This window comes from Bos grunniens, chromosome 13, assembly GCF_055505025.1.
Source record: "Bos grunniens cultivar Pamir isolate PY7600 chromosome 13, Bosgru_T2T1.0, whole genome shotgun sequence".
Classification (NCBI taxonomy): Eukaryota; Metazoa; Chordata; class Mammalia; order Artiodactyla; family Bovidae; genus Bos; species Bos grunniens.
Window position 1 is genome coordinate 19,619,704 of NC_141177.1, and position 19,638 is coordinate 19,639,341.

A 19,638-nucleotide genomic window follows, 5' to 3' on the forward strand; every position below is an offset into this window, starting at 1 on the left:
CTCTGGATAACACTTTGGCTTAAGGCAATGTTGTGGCTGGTCTCCACATCAGCAGTAAGGCTGTTTTGCATTCTTATAATTCATGTATTCACTGGAGTAGTGCTTTTCATTCCTTTCAAGAACTGTACCTTTGGATACACAGCTTGGCTAACTGTTCGGTGCAAAAGGCCTAGCTTTCACCCTATCCCAGCTTTTGATGTACCTTCCTTAATTATTTGTCCCTTTTGATTGTGGCTCAGCTGGTAAAGAATCTGCCTGCAGTGCAAGAGACCTGGGTTCAATCCCTGGGTTGGGAAGATCCCATGGAGAAGGGAAAGGCTACCCATTTCAGTATTCCGGCCTAGAGAATTCCATGGACTATACAGTCCATGGATTGCAAAGAGTTGGACAAGACTGAGCAACTTTCACTTTTGATTTTAAGTAAGAAACCTGCAATGCTTCCTTTGACTTGAACACTTAAAGGCCATCGTAGGGTTATTAGTTGGCTTAATTTTGATATTATTATGTCTCAGGGGAATAGGGAGGCCTGAGAAGAGGGAGAGAAGCGGGAACAGTTGGTGAGCGGAGCAATCAGAATACACACAACGTTTATCAGTTAAGTTAGCCTCTTGTATGAGTGTGTAGTTCATTGTTCACCTCGACAATTACAATAGTAACATCAAAGACCCCTGATCACAGATCTCTATAACAAACATAATAATGATGAAAAAGTTTGAAATTTTGCAAGAATTGCCGAATGTGACACAGAGACACAAAGTGAGCAAATGCTTTTGGATAAATGGTGCCCATAGGGTTGCCACAGACCTTCAGTTTGTGATAAACAGTATCTGTGAAATCTATGAAGTGCAGTAAGCCAAAGCACAATAAAGAAAATGAAGTATGCCTGTGTCTTAACTTTGTTTTCTGTTTCCACAGATTCTACTCTTACCTTTATTATTTCCTTCCTTCTTTTGAAGTTTATTCTGTTCTTTTTATAAAATCTTAAAATGGATGTTTGTTTATTTTCAGCCTTGTATTCAATAAGTTTATATGGGGATTTCCCTGGTGGTCCAGTGGCTAGGACTTCATGCTTCCACTGCAGGGGGACACAGGTTCAATCCCTGGTCAGGGAACTGAGATCTTATAAGCCACGCTGTGCAACCACACACACACACACACACACACAAAGTTTATATGGTTGTGTTTCCCTCAGAGTACGGTTTTACCTACATAAGATATTTTCATAACCATTAATTTCTAATATCAAAGCTTTCTATTATCATTCCTTCTTTGACTCCTGAGTTATTTACAAAAGTGTTTAAAATTTTCCTAATGTGTTTTTAGATTACCTTTTTATTAATGATTTTGACCAGTTACATTATGGTCAGAGAATGGGATCTGTATGGTATAGATTCTTTATTTAAAGTTTGTTGATATTGCTTTGGGGCCTGATTAAGCTGTGTGGTCTTTTTTTTTAGCTGTGTCAGGTCTTAGTTGCGGCATGTGGGGCATTTGTTGTGCTGTGCAGGATCTTCCATTGCCGCACATGGACTCTCTAGTTGTGCCTCACAGGCCCAGTAGTTGCAGTACTTGGGCTTAGATGCTCTGTGGCGTGTGGAATCTTAGCTCTGTGACCAGGGATTGAACCCGCATCCCCTGCATTGCAAGGTGGATTCTTAACCACTGGACCACCAGGGAAGTCCTTGTGGTCAGTTTTTACTAATCCCCCAAAATGTTTTATGGGCAATGGCACCCCACTCCAGTACTCTTGCCTAGAAAATCTCATGGATGGAGGAACCTGGTAGGCTGCAGTCCATGGGGTCTCTAAGAGTCGGACACGACTGAGCGACTTCACTTTGACTTTTCACTTTTATACATTGGAGGAGGAAATGGCAACCCACTCCACTGTTCTTGCCTGGAGAATCCCAGGGGCAGGGGAGCCTGGTGGGCTGCCGTCTATGGGGTCGCACAGAGTCGGACACAACTGAAGCGACTTAGCAGCAGCAACAGCAAAATATTTTAAATGAATGTGAATTCTCTAAGCACGTTGTTTTATATAAATGTATTTTTTTAATACCTCTTTGTTTATTTGGATTTTTAATGTCCATCAGCAATATTTTATAGTTTATATATTACATATTTTATAGTGTGCATACCTTGTACTTAATATTTGTTAATTTTATTTTTAAGTATTTTTTCTCTTTTACACTATAGTGAATGGAATTGTCTGCTTAATTTCAATTTTGAATTGCTCGTTAAAGTATATAGAAATGCAGTTGATCTGGGTATACTAATCTGTTAGTATGGGATGTTACATTAATTGATTTTTCAGGTGTTAAATCAACTGTGGTGGACATAATCTTAATGTGGCCTCCATGATCTCTACATACTAATGTTAATCACAATCCCTTTGAGTATGAACAAAACCAGTGACTTGCTTCTGATAAATAGAATACTGTAAATATGACTCAATGTAAGGAATTATAAATTTGTTTTGTAAGATCTTAGGTGAACAAGTTCATGAAGTATGCTATTCATATTTCTATTTCATTATGATTTTTGTCTATTAGATCTACCAGTTATCCGCTGATGGTGGATTTGTGTATTTTTCCTCTGTAACTCTGTCCATGTTTGTTCTATATATTTTGAGATTGTGTTATTAGGTACATACAAGTTTAGAATGGTAATATCTTTCTGATGGCACTTTTATCATGATAGAACATCTTTATCTCTACAATACTTTTTATGTTAAAGTCTATTTTATCTGGTAACAATAACCAAACTAATTTTCTTTTGGTTAGTGTTTACCTGGGCTCAGAAGCTAAAGAATCTGCCTGCAAGTTGGGAAACCTGGGTTCTATCCCAGTTTCAGGAAGATCCCCTGGAGAAGGGAATGGCTACCCACTCCAGTATTCTTGCCTGGAGAATTCCATGGACAGAGGAGCCTGGCAGACTACAGTCCATGGGGTTGCAAAGAGTCAGACATGACTGAGTGACTAACATTTTCACTTTACCTAACATATCTTTTCAGTCCTTAGATTTTTCACCTATTCTGTATCCTGTGTTTTTTTGCGGGAAGGATCTTAAAGTTGACTCATAACTGCTCTTTGTCTTTGAGATCCTTAAGTGTACCTTTCTGCCTTCTCTCCTAGCGGCAGTACATACCTGTGAAAGTGAAGAGCAAAGCCTTTTGGATCTTCTTTTGGGAGTACGCCATGATGTATATGGGAAGTCTAGTGGTAGTCGTTTGCCTCTCCTTCTTCCTTCTTAGTTCCTGGGATTTCATTCCTGCAGTCTATGGCTTCATGTAAGTAATGCCCCCATTAGAAAACTCTGGAAGCTGATTTAGTTTTCACAGCTCCATCTGGAATCAGAGGGAGAACAAGCAGAGGCCACATCTAGAGCAGTGGTCCTCACATTGGTGTGTACCATAATCACCGCAGGGCTTGAACACCCAGGATGCTGGGCCCCACCTCCATAGGTTCTGATTAAGTAAATCTAGGGTAAGTGAAAGGTTGTTGCTGAGCCGTGAAAGACGTCAGGATTCTTGGCCTCCAGAGGAGAGGAATTCAATCCGGGGCCAGTGATGAGGCTTGATCGCTCAGAGCTCTTGTGTAATAAAGTTTTATTAAAGTATAAAAGAGATAGAGAAAGCTTCTGACATAGACGTCAGAAGGGGGCAGAAAGAGTGCCTCCCTGCTAGCCTTTAGCACTCTTGCCTGGAAAATCCCATGGACGGAGGAGCCTAGTGGGCTACAGTCCATGGGGTCGCTAAGAGTCGGACACGACTGAGTGACTTCACTTTCACTTTTATGCGTTGGAGAAGGAAATGGCAACCCACTCCAGTGTTCTTGCCTGGAGAATCCCAGGGACGGGGGAGCCTTGTGGGCTGCCGTCTCTGGGGTCACACAGAGTCAGACACGACTGAAGCGACTTAGCAGCAGCAGCAGCATATACCTATCAGCAAGCTGTTAATTAGAGAAAGGAGATGTCTCAAAACTCAGAGTGGCACCAGGCCCCTCACCCACAACATCCATTTTGAGATAACATTGGCACCAGGTGAGTCATCCTGTGCCACAGAACGATTGACATGAATCTTGAAGAAAGGCAGGTTTCCAGGTAAATAGATTCATTAACATAGATTAGGAGAACAATTTTATGAGTAAAACATACTGGTTTGTCAAGTTGGTTCTGAGTCTTAGGCGGAACCAACTTGAAGACAGATTCTAGGGTAAATACATAGTTCACTAACATAGCTTAAGAAAAATATTTCCATAAGAAATACACATTGGTTAGCTCAAGGTTTGAGAAAAGTTAAGTTCAGGAGGAACCAAGTGTCGTCATGGCAACACAGAATTTTAAGAGAAACTTCCTTTTAATTTTGTATAGAGAAGGGGAAAAAGCTGACACTTGTAGTTTGTTTCCTCCTGCCGGTTAAGACAGAAATAAAAACACGTCTGACACTTGCAGCCTGTTTCCTCTGCTTGGAGACCCCTGGCCTTCCTGCCTGTTACACTCTCATTAGGACCCCAGAATTTGCATATCTATATATATAAATTTTCAGGTGGTACGATGCTGCCAATCTGAGGAACACACTTCAAGAACCACTGGTTTAATCTAAGTCAATTAAAGAACACTCTCTGGGAACATCCAAAGCACTTATCAGCCTCGAACTAGAAGGTTTCGATTCAGTCCCAAACAGGAATGGATGTATTTATTCCTCTATTGGAAAAGGGTCTCCAACAGTTTTAAAATAAAGCCACCTTCCATATGTCAAGGGACTTCCGTGGTGGCTTAGATGGTAAAGAATCCACCTGCAAAGTAGGAGACCTAGGTTTGATCTCTGGATAGGGAAGATCCCCTGGAGAAGAAGAATACCACTCCAATATTCTTGCCTAGAGAATTCCATGGACAGAGGAGGGGTGGGCTGCAGTCCGTGGGGTCACAGAGAGTTGGACATGACTGAGTGACTTAGCACTTTCAATATGTCAAACTTATAGAGAAAATCAAAATGGGTTTGCAAGATGAATTCTGCAGATATTTCCAAATATCCTCTCTGTGGTCTGCTGAGGAGGATACCTGCTCAGGCCTGAAGGAACTCACAGCCCAGAGGGTCATGGACACTTAACCCCACCAGGGTGGGAAGGAGGTCTGTGGCTGGCTTCCCTTTGGGATTCTGAGCTGCTTATTTATGTTCAATCCTGGCTGAGCCTAACAGTGACTTAATAACCTTCAGTTTCTCATGCTCTGCCTCCCAGAAGAGTTTGTAATGCCTGATGAAAAACTTTTCCTAGTTTTCTGCTGGTGTACAGATTGTGTTCATTACCTTATTTCACAGAAAAGGAAATATAGTTACAGCAAGAAGCAAAGACTTGCCAGGTGGAGGCCTTCTTCAGTGAAATCTGACCATGAATCATGGTCTTGTCTGAAAGCTGACCATGAACCATAGCCTCTGTCTTCCTTTCCATGCTTCCCTTGTGCTTTTAAAACTGAATTCTGAAAGAGATGGGAATACCACTCCACCTGAGCTGCCTCTTGAGAAATCTGTATGCAGGTTAGGAAGCAACAGGTAGAACTGGACATGGAACAACAGACTGGTTCCAAATAGGAAAAGGAGTACGTCAAGGCTGTATATTGTCACCCTGCTTATTTAACTTATATGCAGAGTACACCATGAGAAACGCTGGACTGGAAGAAACACAAGCTGGAATCAAGATTGCCGGGAGAAATATCAATAACCTCAGATATGCAGATGACACCACCCTTATGGCAGAAAGTGAAGAGGAACTAAAAAGCCTCTTGATGAAAGTGAAAGAGAAAAGTGAAAAAGTTGGCTTAAAGCTCAACATTAAGAAAACGAAGATCATGGCATCTGGTCCCATCACTTCATGGCAAATAGATGGGAAAACAGTGGAAACAGTGTCAGACTTTATTTTTGGGGGGCTCCAAAATTACTGCAGATGGTGACTGAGCCATGAAATTAAAAGACACTTACTCCTTGGAAGGAAAGTTATGACCGACCTAGATAGCATATTCAAAAGCAGAGACATTACTTTGCCAACAAAGGTTCGTCTAGTCAAGGCTATGGTTTTTCCTGTGGTCATGTATGGATGTGAGAGTTGGACTGTGAAGAAGGCTGAGTGCCAAAGAACTGATGCTTTTGAAGTGTGGTGTTGGAGAAGACACTTGAGAGTCCCTTGGACTGCAAGGAGATCCAACCAGTCCATTCTGAAGGAGATCAGCCAGCGCTGGGATTTCTTTGGAAGGAATGATACTAAAGCTGAAACTCCAGTACTTTGGCTACCTCATGCGAAGAGTTGACTCATTGGAAAAGACTCTGATGCTGGGAGGGATTGGGGGCAGGAGGAGAAGGGGACGACAGAGGATGAGATGGCTGGATGGCATCACTGACTCAATGGACGTGAGTCTGAGTGAACTCCGAGAGTTCGTGATGGACAGGGAGGGAGGCCTGGCGTGCTGCGATTCATGGGGTCGCAAAGAGTTGGACACGACTGAGCGACTGAACTGAATTGACATCCGTTTCAACCCCATATGTATGTTTTTAATGTTATGTAAGATTTTTAGAACAGCCAGAATTGTAACCCATCTTTATCTTATATCATCAGACAAAAAGTTTTCCAGCTAAACCCCATTTCTCCAGCAAGGTCTGGGATCATTGCTAGAACCTGGCAGTGGTTCCTTGGACCCCTGGAAGTCTCACTTCTGTGTGAGGAACTCAGTCTTCTGGCTCCTGCTGTATGCATCTGGAGAAAGAATGGGCAGTAACAGGATCTTTGAGCTTTTCCCCTAGACAAATCCTTAGAATGCTCAAAATAGGTTAGAGGAACATATTTCAAACCCATTCCTCTTTTGTGACAGTGCTAGGTATCTCCTGGTTTTGAGCATACGTATCTGGGGCAGGAAAAGAAGGGGCTGGTCTTTTGATTTCTAGCATGAATTCCTGCCTTGTTTCAGATCTCTGCTGCATGCCAGAGTTTGGCTCAGGTGATCCTTTTTATGGGTTATTTGTCTCTGGGTCTCTGCCCCTTGCTTTTGTTAATTACCTATATCCGGGGTGCCCAGAGAGCCCCTCACATCCTGATCTCTTTGGAGACAGAGTCTTCCTTGACTGCCTAGCAGTGACCAAAACCTTCAGGAGAAAAGCAGGTCAAAGCAGGTTGTTTCTAACTTGGTTCTGTTTTTTCTCTCCCTTTGTTTTCTTCATTCCAGACTTTCTGTTCCAGATCTCACCCCGAACATTGGCCTCTTCTGGTACTTTTTTGCAGAGATGTTTGAGCACTTCAGCCTCTTCTTTGTGTGTGTGTTTCAGATCAACGTCTTCTTCTACACCATCCCTTTAGCTATAAAGCTAAAGTAAGTAGTTGGACCTACTGAGTTTTTGTCCCCGGAGTCATTTGTAGCTTTATAGATGTCCTTCTCACTCGGGCATCTGCTATTGGGTTTGAGGCATTTATGCCCAGGGAACCTCACCCTGAGTTGCTTCAGTGACTGTGCCCTGCAGCAGAGTGACACACACGGTGCCAGCTGTAGGGGCAGTGCTTTGGAGCCCCATATGCCCCTGGCCTCACTTTGGGGTACTTGAACCCACATTGCCACTGAGCCCAGTTACTGTTTTATTTGTGTGTATATATCACAATTTATTTTATTCTATATCTTTTTTCATTTTTAAAAAATATATTTTAATTGAAAGGTATTTGCTTTATGATATTGTGTTGGTTTCTGCCATACATCAACATTAATCAGCCATAGGTATACATATGTGCCCTCACTATTGAACCTCCCGGCCACCTCCCCAGTCACTGTTTTAGACAAGAGCAGGATTGGGGTGGGGACGATATCCTTGGAAAAAGAGGATCTTGCTGGGAGTCCTCTAGCTGTGTCCCAGGGGGCTCAGGAGGTGTTAGTTGGGGGGCTGGTCACCTGCAGCTCTGATCAACTTCCCTCCAATGGATTGCCTATGGCATACCCTTCTGCAGAGTAAGAGAGCTAACATGTGTTGTCCATCCCACCTTTTTGAGTTATATTCATGCCTAACCCTTCAAGCAACTCTTGGAGGTAGGCGTTATGTTACTGTCACTTCCGTTTGCTAGTCGAGGAAATTGCTGTTTAGAGAGGTGAAATTATTTTCCCAGAGTCACACAGCCAGTTAGCAATGGAGCTGGGGTTACCAGGTTTGTTCGGCCCCAGAATTTATGCTCAGACCTCTGCACCTTGCCAAGCTCCTGAGATCACACATAGTATTAAATAGCTCCTGGAAATAGTTCTGTTATCCTAGCTTCAGAGAGGGGCAAACAGGCACCAGTCAGCATAGATACAGCTGGGTGGTCCAGGGAGGTAGAGGGCTGGATTTAGATTTCAAGAGCTTGAGTTCTTTGCTCTGACCTTCCATTCATTCTCCATGGCAGTGAACCAAGGCACACGGTTCCCTGTCTGTAAAGCTCAGAGCTGATGTTCCCTTCTTATAACATGGCCTTGGCCTGGCATCCGACAGAAAAAGCCTTCTTTCTTGGCCTGACAGGCTCCAGAATTCTGGCAGCCTTCCTCAGCCAGGCTCTCCAGCTGTCTGTGGTCCATATGTCCTACCCGCGTTCTGGTCAGGCCTGGGTCTGGGCTGAAAGAAGCAGGGAACCCGGCACACCTGTCCTCACGCGTGTAGCCTGTTCTCCAGCACCTCCTATTGTCGGCGTGTGAAAGGCCACAGATAGCTCCTGGGGGCCACCGCCATCTTGTGACACCCCCCCCAACCCCCACCAAGGGCCACAGAGCTGTGGGAACAGAAGGTGTGAAGATACCTGACCTCCCTCTCGGCTGCCCTCTTGTGTCTGGATCCAGTTCCACTCCAGCCCCTGCAGTGCCAGCTTTGTGAGAACAGGGCCACCGGTCACCGCTCCCCAGGGGCTCTTGCAGGAGGTTCTGGTGTCCGTATTTGTTTTTATATATTTATGTATTTATTACTTTTGCCTCTGCTGGGTCTCTGTTGCTGTACAGGCTTTTCTTTATTTCTGGCGAGTGGGGGCTACACTCCAGTTAGGATGCGCTAGCTTGTCATTGCGGTGGTCTCTTGCTGCGGAGCACAGGCTCTAGGCACACGGGCTTCAATAGTTGTGGCTGGGGGGATCAGTAGTTGCGGCTCTCTGGCTTTAGAGTGTGGACTCAGTAGTTGTGTCGCACGGGCTTAGGTGCGCTGCAGCATGTGGAATCATCCTAGACAAGGGATTGAACCCCTGTCCCCTGTGTTGGCAGGTGGATCCTTTACCACTGAGCTACCAGGGAAGTCTCAATGTTGTGTGGGTTTTGTTTTGTTTTGTTTTTTAAAGAAACTCTTTATTTGGTATTGGAGTAGAGCCAACTAACAATTTTGCGATAGTTTCAGGTGAACAGCAAAGGGACTCAGCCATACATTCACCATGTCTTTTGGTACCACCTTGTCATTAGCCTTTTCCTGGAAATGGTGCAGCTGTTACCAGCTACCTAAAAAGCCCAAACCAACGACTTGGATGAGCCGTAGGAAAATGCTCACTGAGATAGCCACACCCTTCCTAGAGATTACAAGACTGCGTGAGTTTGCAGTCAGAAACTTTGACTCAGAAACTTTTTAGCTGAGTTTCTGAGTCATTTGCCTCATAGTAGTATTTGGGTGTGTACAAATTTGTCTCCACATCTCAGATTTACATCCATTGAGTGACCTGACCTTGGATCTACAAGGCAAGAATGCCGTTAACCTGAAGACACCCTCCTGAGCTGGGCGTTAACCTGAAGACACCCTTCTGGGTCCTGTGCAGAAGTGGGCCATGTGCGCGTTGCTCAGACCTGAGGAGGCTGCACATCTGGCTTCTTCCTGGCAGATTCTCTTCTGCACTCAGTCAGCTCTTGGAGGAGCACTGGAGGCTGAGTTCTGTCTCAGCCTTCCTGATCAGAGCTGGTCCTGCTGGGCACTCGGGAGAATAGCACCGGTGGTGCTTAGGCGCTCTGGAGACAAGCCACTCCATCACTTTCGAACTCTCTTATGTTCTCTGAACCTGATTTCCTCATCCACAAAGTGCAGTGACAGCATTGCCTCCTTCCAGGTGCGAGGTAGTGAGGATCGTGTGTGATGATGCAGGAAAAGATGCCTAGCACAGAACTGAGCACAAGTGAAGGTTCAGGAAATGGCAGCCAGTCTTACTGGTTTAAGGGGACTAGAGCTCTAGTTCCAGCCCCTCCCTCCCCAATTAAATTTCATTTTTATTTATTTGGCTGCATTAGGTCTTAGTTGCAGCATGCAAACTCTTAGTCATGGCTTGTGGGATCTAGTTTGGGAGCACAGAGCCTTAGCACTGGACCGCCAGAAAATTCCCCAGTTCCAGCCTTTAAGAGCAAAAAGTTGCATGCAGCCATTTCTGGAAAGGAGCTCATCACAGCTAAAGATCTGTAGTCCCCACTGACCCTGTTGTCAGAGAAAACAAGCATCAGCCAGGAGGTACTTCCTGCCCTGGTCCAGTGTCAGGGGCCTCTGGCAAGGGTGCTGCCTAATTACTCTGACAACAGTCATTTAAACCCAGTAATAGAGGCCGCTGACTTCATTTGTTTTCCTCCTCTGGGCTCCTGGGGGAAGGCCCGGAGCTGCGGGGGGTGGGGGTTGATGGGAAGTGTCTCTGTGGGCTGTGTCTCTAGTGTGTGCTAGGTTCTTCTCACTACCTGTGGGTATCTTTGGGTCCCTGCAGTTTTTTGCCCTCCTGCTGGGCCTGGCCCTGTGTTTTGTGGGTGGTGGAGCCTGCCCTGCGTAAAGTCCCCTGGAGAGTGTATTTGGGTTTCAGGGCTGGGGTGAGGAGACTCTGGGGTGGGCCTGGTCCCTGACTGACCTCTGCATCTCTCTCTCTCTGCCCCGCCTCGCCCCAGGGAGCACCCTATCTTCTTCATGTTCATCCAGATCGCCATCATCGCCATCTTCAAGTCCTACCCGACGGTGGGGGATGTGGCGCTCTACATGGCCTTCTTCCCCGTGTGGAACCATCTCTACAGATGTGAGTACCCCCACCTCGCACCCTCTGGCACAGGTTTGTGTCATCTCGCCCTGGATGAAAATAGCTGGTGGTTAGGAATGGACAGGCATTTTTTGGACACCTGCTGTGCCAGCAGTGACATGAAGCACAATATCTGCCCCTCGGTACTACACACAAATGGTAATAATAAAAAGAACCAGCATTTATTGAGCACTGACTGTACCTGGTTGCTGTGGTTCTAAGAATGTTACGTGCATCAGCTCATTTTATCTTCACACCAGACTTTGAGGAAAAGTATCCCCGTTTGCAGATGAGAAAACTAGGGCACAGAAAGATAGCGTCGCTTGTTCAAGGGCGCAAGACTGGTAAGTAGAAGGGCTGGCATTGGCATCCAAATGCAGGAGCCTCCAGCCAGCACTGCCCAGTAGGGCTTTCTGTGATGGTAGACATGCCCTGTATCTGCCCAGTCCGATAGAGTAACCACGAGTGTGACTGGGGAGCTGAATTTTTAATCTAATTTAAAGAAGCCACACATGGCTAGTGCTGTCATCTGGACAGTGTGGCTTTCAGCCATTTCCCCGTGCTGCACCGTAGACGTCCTGCCTGCTGCGAGACCCGTTCAAGCTCTTCCTCCGAAGTCGGCCTAGTGCCGACCAGTTGTTCTTTCTAGTATTTCCTGCTGTTGCCCTGAGTCAGGCTCTGTGTCCTCTGGGTTCTTTACACTGTTTGTGGGCTCCCTAAGAGTAGCCTCATGACTCACCCCTGTGTCCCCAGCACCCAGGATTACACCTGATGACACACAGAACAACATAACAAATGTTCAAATGTTTGTGGATGGGGTTTTTTTTTAATAGTTTTTATTGGAGTTTAGTTGATTTATAATATTGTGTTAGTTTCAGGTATATAGCAAAGTGGATCAATTATACATACACATACATCCACTCCTTTTTTAGATTCTTTTCCTATACAGGCTATTAGAGAGCTCCCGGTGCTGTACAGTAGGTCCTTATTAGTTATCTATTTTATATATGGTAGTGTTATGTATCGGAGAAGGCAATGGCACCCCACTCCAGTACTCTTGCCTGGAAAATCCCATGGACGGAGGAGCCTGGTAGGTTGCAGTCCATGGGGTCGCGAAGAGTCGGACATGACTGAGCGACTTCACTTTCACTTTTCACTTTCATGCACTGGAGAAGGAAATGGCAACCCACTCCAGTGTTCTTGCCTGGAGAGTCCCAGGGACGGGGGAGCCTGTTCGGCTGCCATCTCTGGGGTCTCGCAGAGTCGGACATGACTGAAGCGACTTAGCAGTAGTAGTAGTGTTGTGTATATGTCAGTCCCAATCTCTGTGTATGGGATTTTTGGACCTCCCTAATAAAGAGGCAGTGCCAGTGGCCCAACACCACCTGATTCTCTAAAACAGGAAGGGAGCTGCAGAACTTTCCTTGCACAGCAATAAACCTGGGGAGGACAGGCCTCAGAGGAAATGTCTTTATTGTTGTTTTGGGGCTGCTGAGTATCAAGCAGGAAGTGAAACTGACCAGCTGCTGGAAAGAAACCTGTCTATAGGAGTGGGCCTCTGAGCAAAGGTAAACAGGTGAGTGGGCAGGACAAGCAGGACTGCTCCTCCAGGTGGGGCAGTGACCAGTGAAGCAGATCAGAAGCAGGAAGTAGCATCTTCTGCTTGTGGCATCCTCATTGAACAGACAAGAATCACCCAGTTCACCCAGTAGAGGGGTCTCAGAGTCAGCCTGGGGCCCCTTGGCAAGTCCCAAAGGCACAGAACATGTGAACATACCCTAGTTTGTGATGGGATGAGTCTGGGGACGTTGGTCCTCTTTCCCCTAAGATGGAGTTGCTCTGGCAGGCTCTCCCACAGAGGGTGTCTCCCTCAGGTGAGATCTTTCATCCCATATTGCTAAACAGAGTCTGGAGCCAGACAGTCTTGAGTCTGAATTCTGGCTTTCCCATTACTAGCAAGTCGTTTAACTTTTCTGAGTCTCCCGTTTTTTCATCTGTCAGAATATCTTTCAGGGGTGTTTGAGGTCTGAGAAAGAATAAATGTAAATAGCCCCACTGTTGTTATTAGTAGTATTAATTACACAGGGAGGTCTCCTGCATAGTTTCATGATCAAAGCTTCAGGCTTGATAACCAGAGTTACTCAGAGTCATTGAAATAAACATTTTTCAAAACTTGAACTATTTTATGCCCTCTGGGGTGATGATGCACAAAAAATAAGGATGGGGTTTCCGGAAACCTGGATGAGCTAATAGATGCTGTTGTTGGCTCACTGGGCGAGTTGAGCTTGTCTGAAGGGCCCGCAGACAGCGTTGGCTGCCAGGCGCAGCTCCTGCAGTAGAGAACGCTCAGACTTGGCGTGTCTGTTTTGGGCAAGACAACTATGAGTCATTCTGTTTGTCCAGGGCATCTTCAGCCTGGTCGTGTGGATGTGCGAGTGGAGACCTTGTGAGGTCTTTACACCTAGGTTGAATATACTCAGACTTCTAATGTGTTTAAGAATTCGGTTTAGACATGAGTTACCAGTGTCAGCATGCCTGCTCACACATTCGCTGTTTTGTTTTCCTATCCTGCTTAGTAGGGAAGAGAGGCACATGGGCCCTCCCCCGAGTGCAGGTCCCAGATGCTGGGACTCTGCGGAACTTGGGGCCAGGATGAGTCACACAGACACACAAGCGTGGTGTTAGGGAACAGCCTGCTGGCAGGGCCCATGCCAGCCTGCAGTGGTCGAGCTCAAAGAGCCAGTTACCAAAGGGCTGGATTTTGTGTGTATGTGTCCTTCATGTTTTCTTTTTTAGTATTAATTATTATATACAGATAAAGGAATATTGATTTTAAAATATGCATTTGTTATTTAAAAAATATACAATAAATTTCCATGTGCCCAGCACCTAGTTTAAGAAAAGAAACAGCACCATGAGCTTTGAAGTCCCTAAGTCCCTTCTGTGCCCCTCCTGATGGGACTGGATTCTTCCAGTGGAATTTTATTTCTCAATACCTGAGGCTCAGAGAGGGAAAGTGACTTGCCTGAGGTTTCGGTTTGTCAGTGATGGAGCCAGAGATCAGAGGAAGTCACCCAGGGAACTTGGTGGGAAATCTGATTCCATCTGGCCCAGCATGGCGGATGAAGGGTCACCTGGTCACCTCTGACATCTCCAACACACCGTGGTGCTGGAACAGGCTGTCCTGTGCCCTGGGTCCCTGGCTCTATCTGCTCTGGCGTATAGCTGGAATCCTCAGGCCAGTCAGCCAGCAAGAGTGAGTAGCAGCTCCGAAGTCCTGCAAAGGTCACCACAGGCCAGAAGCCAGTTGGATGTGGTGACCGTTCCTCGGGGCACAGGGGAAGCATTGTCACAGCTTTTTGCGATTGCCCCCAGGAGGCGCGTGTGAACCTCTCTCAGTCTACGCACTTGGTCACCTCCTTGTCACCCGTTCTAAAATACAGAGTGACTGGAGACATGGAGCAAAGACCCACCTGGACTGTCAGACCACAGGAGTTTTATTTTAGGAATACTGTGTATTCTTTTCAGCAAAATAATTACCCAGAAATCAGAAAGAACCACTGAAGGACTTCCCTAGTGATCCATTAGCTATGAATCCAGCTTCCAGTGCAAGGGACAGAGGTTTGATTCTTGGTAGGGGAACTAGGATCCACATACCTCAGGCCTACTGAGCCCAAGCACCTCAACTAGAGAGAAACGTATTTGCTGCAGTGAAGACCCAATGAAGAAAAAGAAATAATTAAAAAAAAAAAACCTCTGAAAGTATTAAGAGTGTTTTGTTTTATTTTTTAAAGAAAGAACCATTGAGAAAAGTATGTAAATAGTGATGAAGTGGAGGAATGGTAAATAGACGTATCCTGGGCTTCCCTTTACCAGGCTCAGCTGGTAAAGAATCCACCTACAATGCTGGACACCTGGGTTCAATCCCTGTGTTGGGAAGATCCCCTGGAAAAGGAAAAGGCTCCCCACTCCAGTATTCTGGTCTGGAGAATTCCATGGACTGTCTAGTCCATAGGATTGCAAAGAGTCAGACACAACTGCGTGATCTTCACTCACTTCATCTCTTTTCTTGAGGTTGTAACTTTGTTTAATAATAACTCTCAGTGCAGACATCTTTCTCCCCAGACTTCTGTTTCTGGGAGTAAGACTGAGGCCTCTTAGAGTTCTCCAAGAGGCTTGAGTCAGGGCTTTGATTTCTCAGCTTTGAAAACCCAGAAATGTGGAAATTGTAGATCAGAAGAGGGCACCTTGCAAGCCCTCCAAGCCAGTGTTTCCAAATCATGGGATTTCAGGGACTACTAGCATTTAAAAAAAAATCCTGGTGACAGAGTTCCCAACTTTTTATTTTACTGAAGACACTAAAACAGTCAACTACTGGCCATTTGTCTCGATTTTATAAAAGAAAGGACTTTTTAAACAGCAGCCAGCAGCAAGACACCTGTAATTACTCAATAAAGAATGAAGCTTAAGTTGAAAACATTCAGCTCTAACAAGATCTCTGAACTACCTTGGCCTGGTTATTCTCACTGTGACACTGACAAGTGAAGTCTCTGCTGCAGACCAGCACAGGCCTCTTATGGGGCAGAGGTCTGCCACTGTAACCCAGTGGCTCACAGCTTTGGCTGCATATTGGAATCACCAGGGAAGCTTGTAGAAACAGATATGGATGCCTGGGCCCCACCCCTGGGGCTCCCTAGGTGAGCTCATTTTACAACCAGAATTGAGAACCTTGGCTGTAATCCAGTCCCCTTTCCAACGCCTGAACCCCCAGTATAGCATTTCAGCCAAGTCATTGTACAGCTGAGATAAGAGGCCTTAAGGTTCAGGAGTTTCCCCATCTCTTAAATATCTCTGAACTCTGACTTTGGAGAAGGGATTTCCTGAAGGTCAGGATCAGAGAGAGGAGGGGAACCTCTATTGACTGAGTGCCTGCGGAGAATCAGACCTAAGCTTTTATTAATCACTCAGTTTTTTTTTTAAGGTATTCTAGTTAATTAATTTTAAATATTTATTTTATTTAAAAATACAATAAAATAGGACTCTCTCTCCCGCGTGCGTGCGTTCTTTTCTTTCTCTCTCTCTCACTTTCCTGCTATCTTCTAAATAAAATAGAGCTGTAACACTGAAAAAAAAAATACAATAAAATATAAAGAAACAAAAATGGCATATAATCCTGCTGTCAGATATCTACTGTTGAATTAAAGGGGGGGAAAAATCACAATGGTAGGTCAGTGGCCCCCAGCTTTTTTGGCACTAGGGACTGGTTTCATGGAAGACAATTTTTCCATAGATGGAGTGGGGAGGGATGGTTTAGGTTATATAATATAATATAGAATATATATATATAATATAATATAGAATATATAAGATATGTATTCTGTATTATATATAGAATATATAAATTGCATATTATATAAATAAATATAATAATGCATTACATTATTGTGCACTTTATTTCTATTATATCAGCTCCACCTCAGCTCATCAGGCATTAGATCCCAGAGTCTGGAGACCCCTGTGTTAGACAGAATAATGCCCCCTCCTTGCTCCCGACAAATATGTCACCTCATCATCCCCAGAACTTGTGACTAGATCACCTTACATGACAGATGGCCTGCAGATGGGGAGAGTATCCTAGTTTATCCAGGTGGGCCCAATGTAATCACAGGTGCTCTTAAGAGCAGAAGTAGGCAGTCGGGTACATGGGCGGTCTCTACGCACCACTCAGCTTTGCTGTGAACCTAAAACTGCTCTAAAAACTAAAGTCCGTTAAAAAAAAAAAAAAGTGGAAGAGGGAGGCAGAAGAGGAGGTCATAATGATACGACATGAGAAGGACTCAATCCGACATTGCTGGTTGAGGATGGGAGTCCTGAGCCAGAAATGCCGACAGCCTCCGGGTGCTGCGAAGGCCAGCAAGTGGATTCTCCCCTAGAGCCACCAGAGCCTGTGGACTTCCGTCCTCCCGGACTGTAAGACAATGCATTATATTGTTTAAGCCACTAAATTTGTGATCATTTGTTACCATAGCAATAGAAAACACACAGTAATACATCCTTGCTAGCTTTTCCACAACTTGTTTAATTCATGGAACACTCCATGAAGTAGGCATTTTAGCCCTATTTTAGAGATGGGGAAGCTGAGATTCTGAGAAACTTGCTGGCAGAGCAGGAATTGTTTTTAAAATTATTTATTTGGCTTCATTGGTCTCACTGCAGCTTGCCGGATTTTCATGTGGTGCATGGGGGGCTTCTAAAAGCAGTGCGCGGGCTTGTGGGATCCTAGTTCCCCAGCCATGGAGTGAATATGCATTCCCTGTATTGCAGGGCATATTCCTAACCACTGGACCACCAGGAAAGTCCCTAGGAATTTTAACCCAGGTCTCTCTGAGGCCTGTGCCCCACTCTCAGGCTGCCTTACCCCAGTGGAACTCTGCCTGCTGGCCTGCCCGCAGACCACTGTGTGTAGCCGGTCCTCCCAGGGGCTTCGGGGGAGCTTCTCCCTGGTGAGATTCTGGTTCCCTCAGGGAGTAGGGGGATGATGGTAAAGAGGGAGGGTATCAAAGAGAGATCATCTAAGGAAGAGTGAGGGACATTTGAAAAGCAAGGCAGGGGACCTAAGATATGAACTGAGGAGAATGGAAAATGTGTTTCCTAAGACCTGGGCTGTGGCACCCTAGAGACACTGAGGGGTTGGTGCTGCCATTCGTATCTATGATCCACAGAGGTCAGAAAGCACCCTGCTTGGGGCCAGGAGAGGAGTTACTCACGGACACCCTGGGATTGGGGGTTTAAGGGCAGTGTCTTGCTGAAGTTCCCCCGCCTCTTGCAGTGCCCAGAGGCATTCACAGCATTACTGACTGTAGCCAGTTGAGCCCAGAGTTGGAGGTAGAGTCCAAGTCTAGTACCTCCCATGGAAGGAGGCAGAAGGAGCCATTGCCAAGGATCTGAGGTTGTGTCTTGTGTGTGTGTGTTGGGGTGGGGAAGCAGGGGCATTCTGCCTTTGAGCTCCACCAAGCTTTTCCTGGGCCTCTCTGTGCTGGGGGCCATCACCGCAAGGGACCCAAAGAGAGTCAGCGCCAGGCTAATGGTGACCATGTGTCTTTGCAGTCCTGCTAATGGTGACCATCTTCTTTGCAGTTCTGCGAAACATATTTGTCCTCGCCTGTATCATCATCATCTGCTCCCTGCTCTTCCCTGTCCTGTGGCATCTCTGGATTTACGCAGGAAGTGCCAACTCCAACTTCTTTTATGCCATCACACTGACCTTCAACATTGGGCAGGTAAGAGTTAAGGACAGCCCAGCAACAGGGATTCATTTTGCAGCCTCAAACATTCTACCTGGGCCCTGGGTTCTGCCAACAGGTGTTTGGACGTGAACGAGGGGCAGTTCTTCCCCTCAAGTAGCTCGAGGTTCTGTAGAGAAGGTAGGGCAGTAAGAGCAGTGGGGGAAGCTGAACTTGGCTAACGTTTATTGCATTGAATTCTCACAGCAAGCCTGTGAGACAGTGATCCCTGTTTTACAAATGGGAACCAAGGCTCACAGAGATTGTCGATTGCCCAAGGTCATTGGAGGAGCCAGGAACCAAGTTCGGGGAAGGCTTGGTATATTGCTGATCCTGCTCACGGCACCAGTTGTCTCGCTGTATCTCACTGTGCAAACTATTAGTTGAACCCAGGATAGGCAAGGCGCAAGCTAAGAGGGTGGAAGAAGACGCGAGGAGCCGTAGGAACTGCAGACACATTTATTCTCTTCTGGCTGGTGCAGCAGACTCAGCAGCAGCCATAACATCACATAACCCACTGGCTTTCCAGGTGGGGCTTATATGTAGTTACAGAACAGAAGGAGCCCATGGCCACGCAAGTACCTCGTGATGCACATGAGCAGGGCTCTCAGTGATCTCAGCTGTTACATCATCATTGTTTACAAAACGTGGGGCAAGAACGAGAGACCATGGGGTGAGAGCCTGACCGCACCATCCTGGCTAGTGTGCTCTTCCCCTATGCTCTGCTTTCCTTCGCTTCCTGGACTGCGGTCCCCAGGGTGAGAGCGGTTTGTGAGGGTGGGGAGGGGAGACTTTGCGGACTTTGGAGCAGCAGGAGCAAAGGCAGAGTCCTTAGGAGAGAAGTAGTTTAGCCAGAGAGGAGGCCGAGAGGCCATCCTAGAATGAGAAGGACCAGCATGGAACTCCGACCTGGAGACAGCCTCTCCCTTGGGGCCATGGAGCAGTGGTTCTCTGCATCAGAGTCACTGCAGGAAGCTTGTTAAAAAAAAATGCAGATTCCTTGTTAAGGTGTTTTTAAGTCCTGTGTTTATGCTACAGCTGTCACAATTACATGGCTTTGATTTTTTTAAAGCAGATTCCCTGATCCCACTCCCAGAGGTGTTGATTGGATTTTGTTTTTTTTAAAAATATCTATTTGGCTGCACCAGGATCTTTAGTTGTGGCACTCAGGATCTAGTTCCCTGATCAGGGATCGCACCTAGGCCCCTTGCATTGATTGGGAGCGTGGAGTCTTAGCCACCGGACTGCCAGGAAGTCCTTGGATTTTGTATTTTTAACAAGTTCTCCAGCGATTCTGTTGCAGGTTGTCCTAGCACACTTCTCTGAGGGTCCCTCGTTCACCATGCTGTGTT

The 19,638-nt window shown here is 46.0% G+C and overlaps 1 protein-coding gene across 1 annotated transcript in view; it reads left to right on the forward strand.

The window, feature by feature from the left end:
- The window catches only part of PIGU (phosphatidylinositol glycan anchor biosynthesis class U), a 90,970-nt gene that overhangs the window by 57,508 nt on the left and 13,824 nt on the right, over nt 1–19,638 (forward strand). The window contains exons 8-11 of the mRNA XM_086332277.1: nt 3,132–3,286; nt 7,210–7,353; nt 10,879–11,003; nt 18,141–18,283. Of these exons, the coding sequence (XP_086188403.1) occupies nt 3,132–3,286; nt 7,210–7,353; nt 10,879–11,003; nt 18,141–18,283 (567 nt within the window). The remainder of the gene's footprint in view (nt 1–3,131; nt 3,287–7,209; nt 7,354–10,878; nt 11,004–18,140; nt 18,284–19,638) is intronic.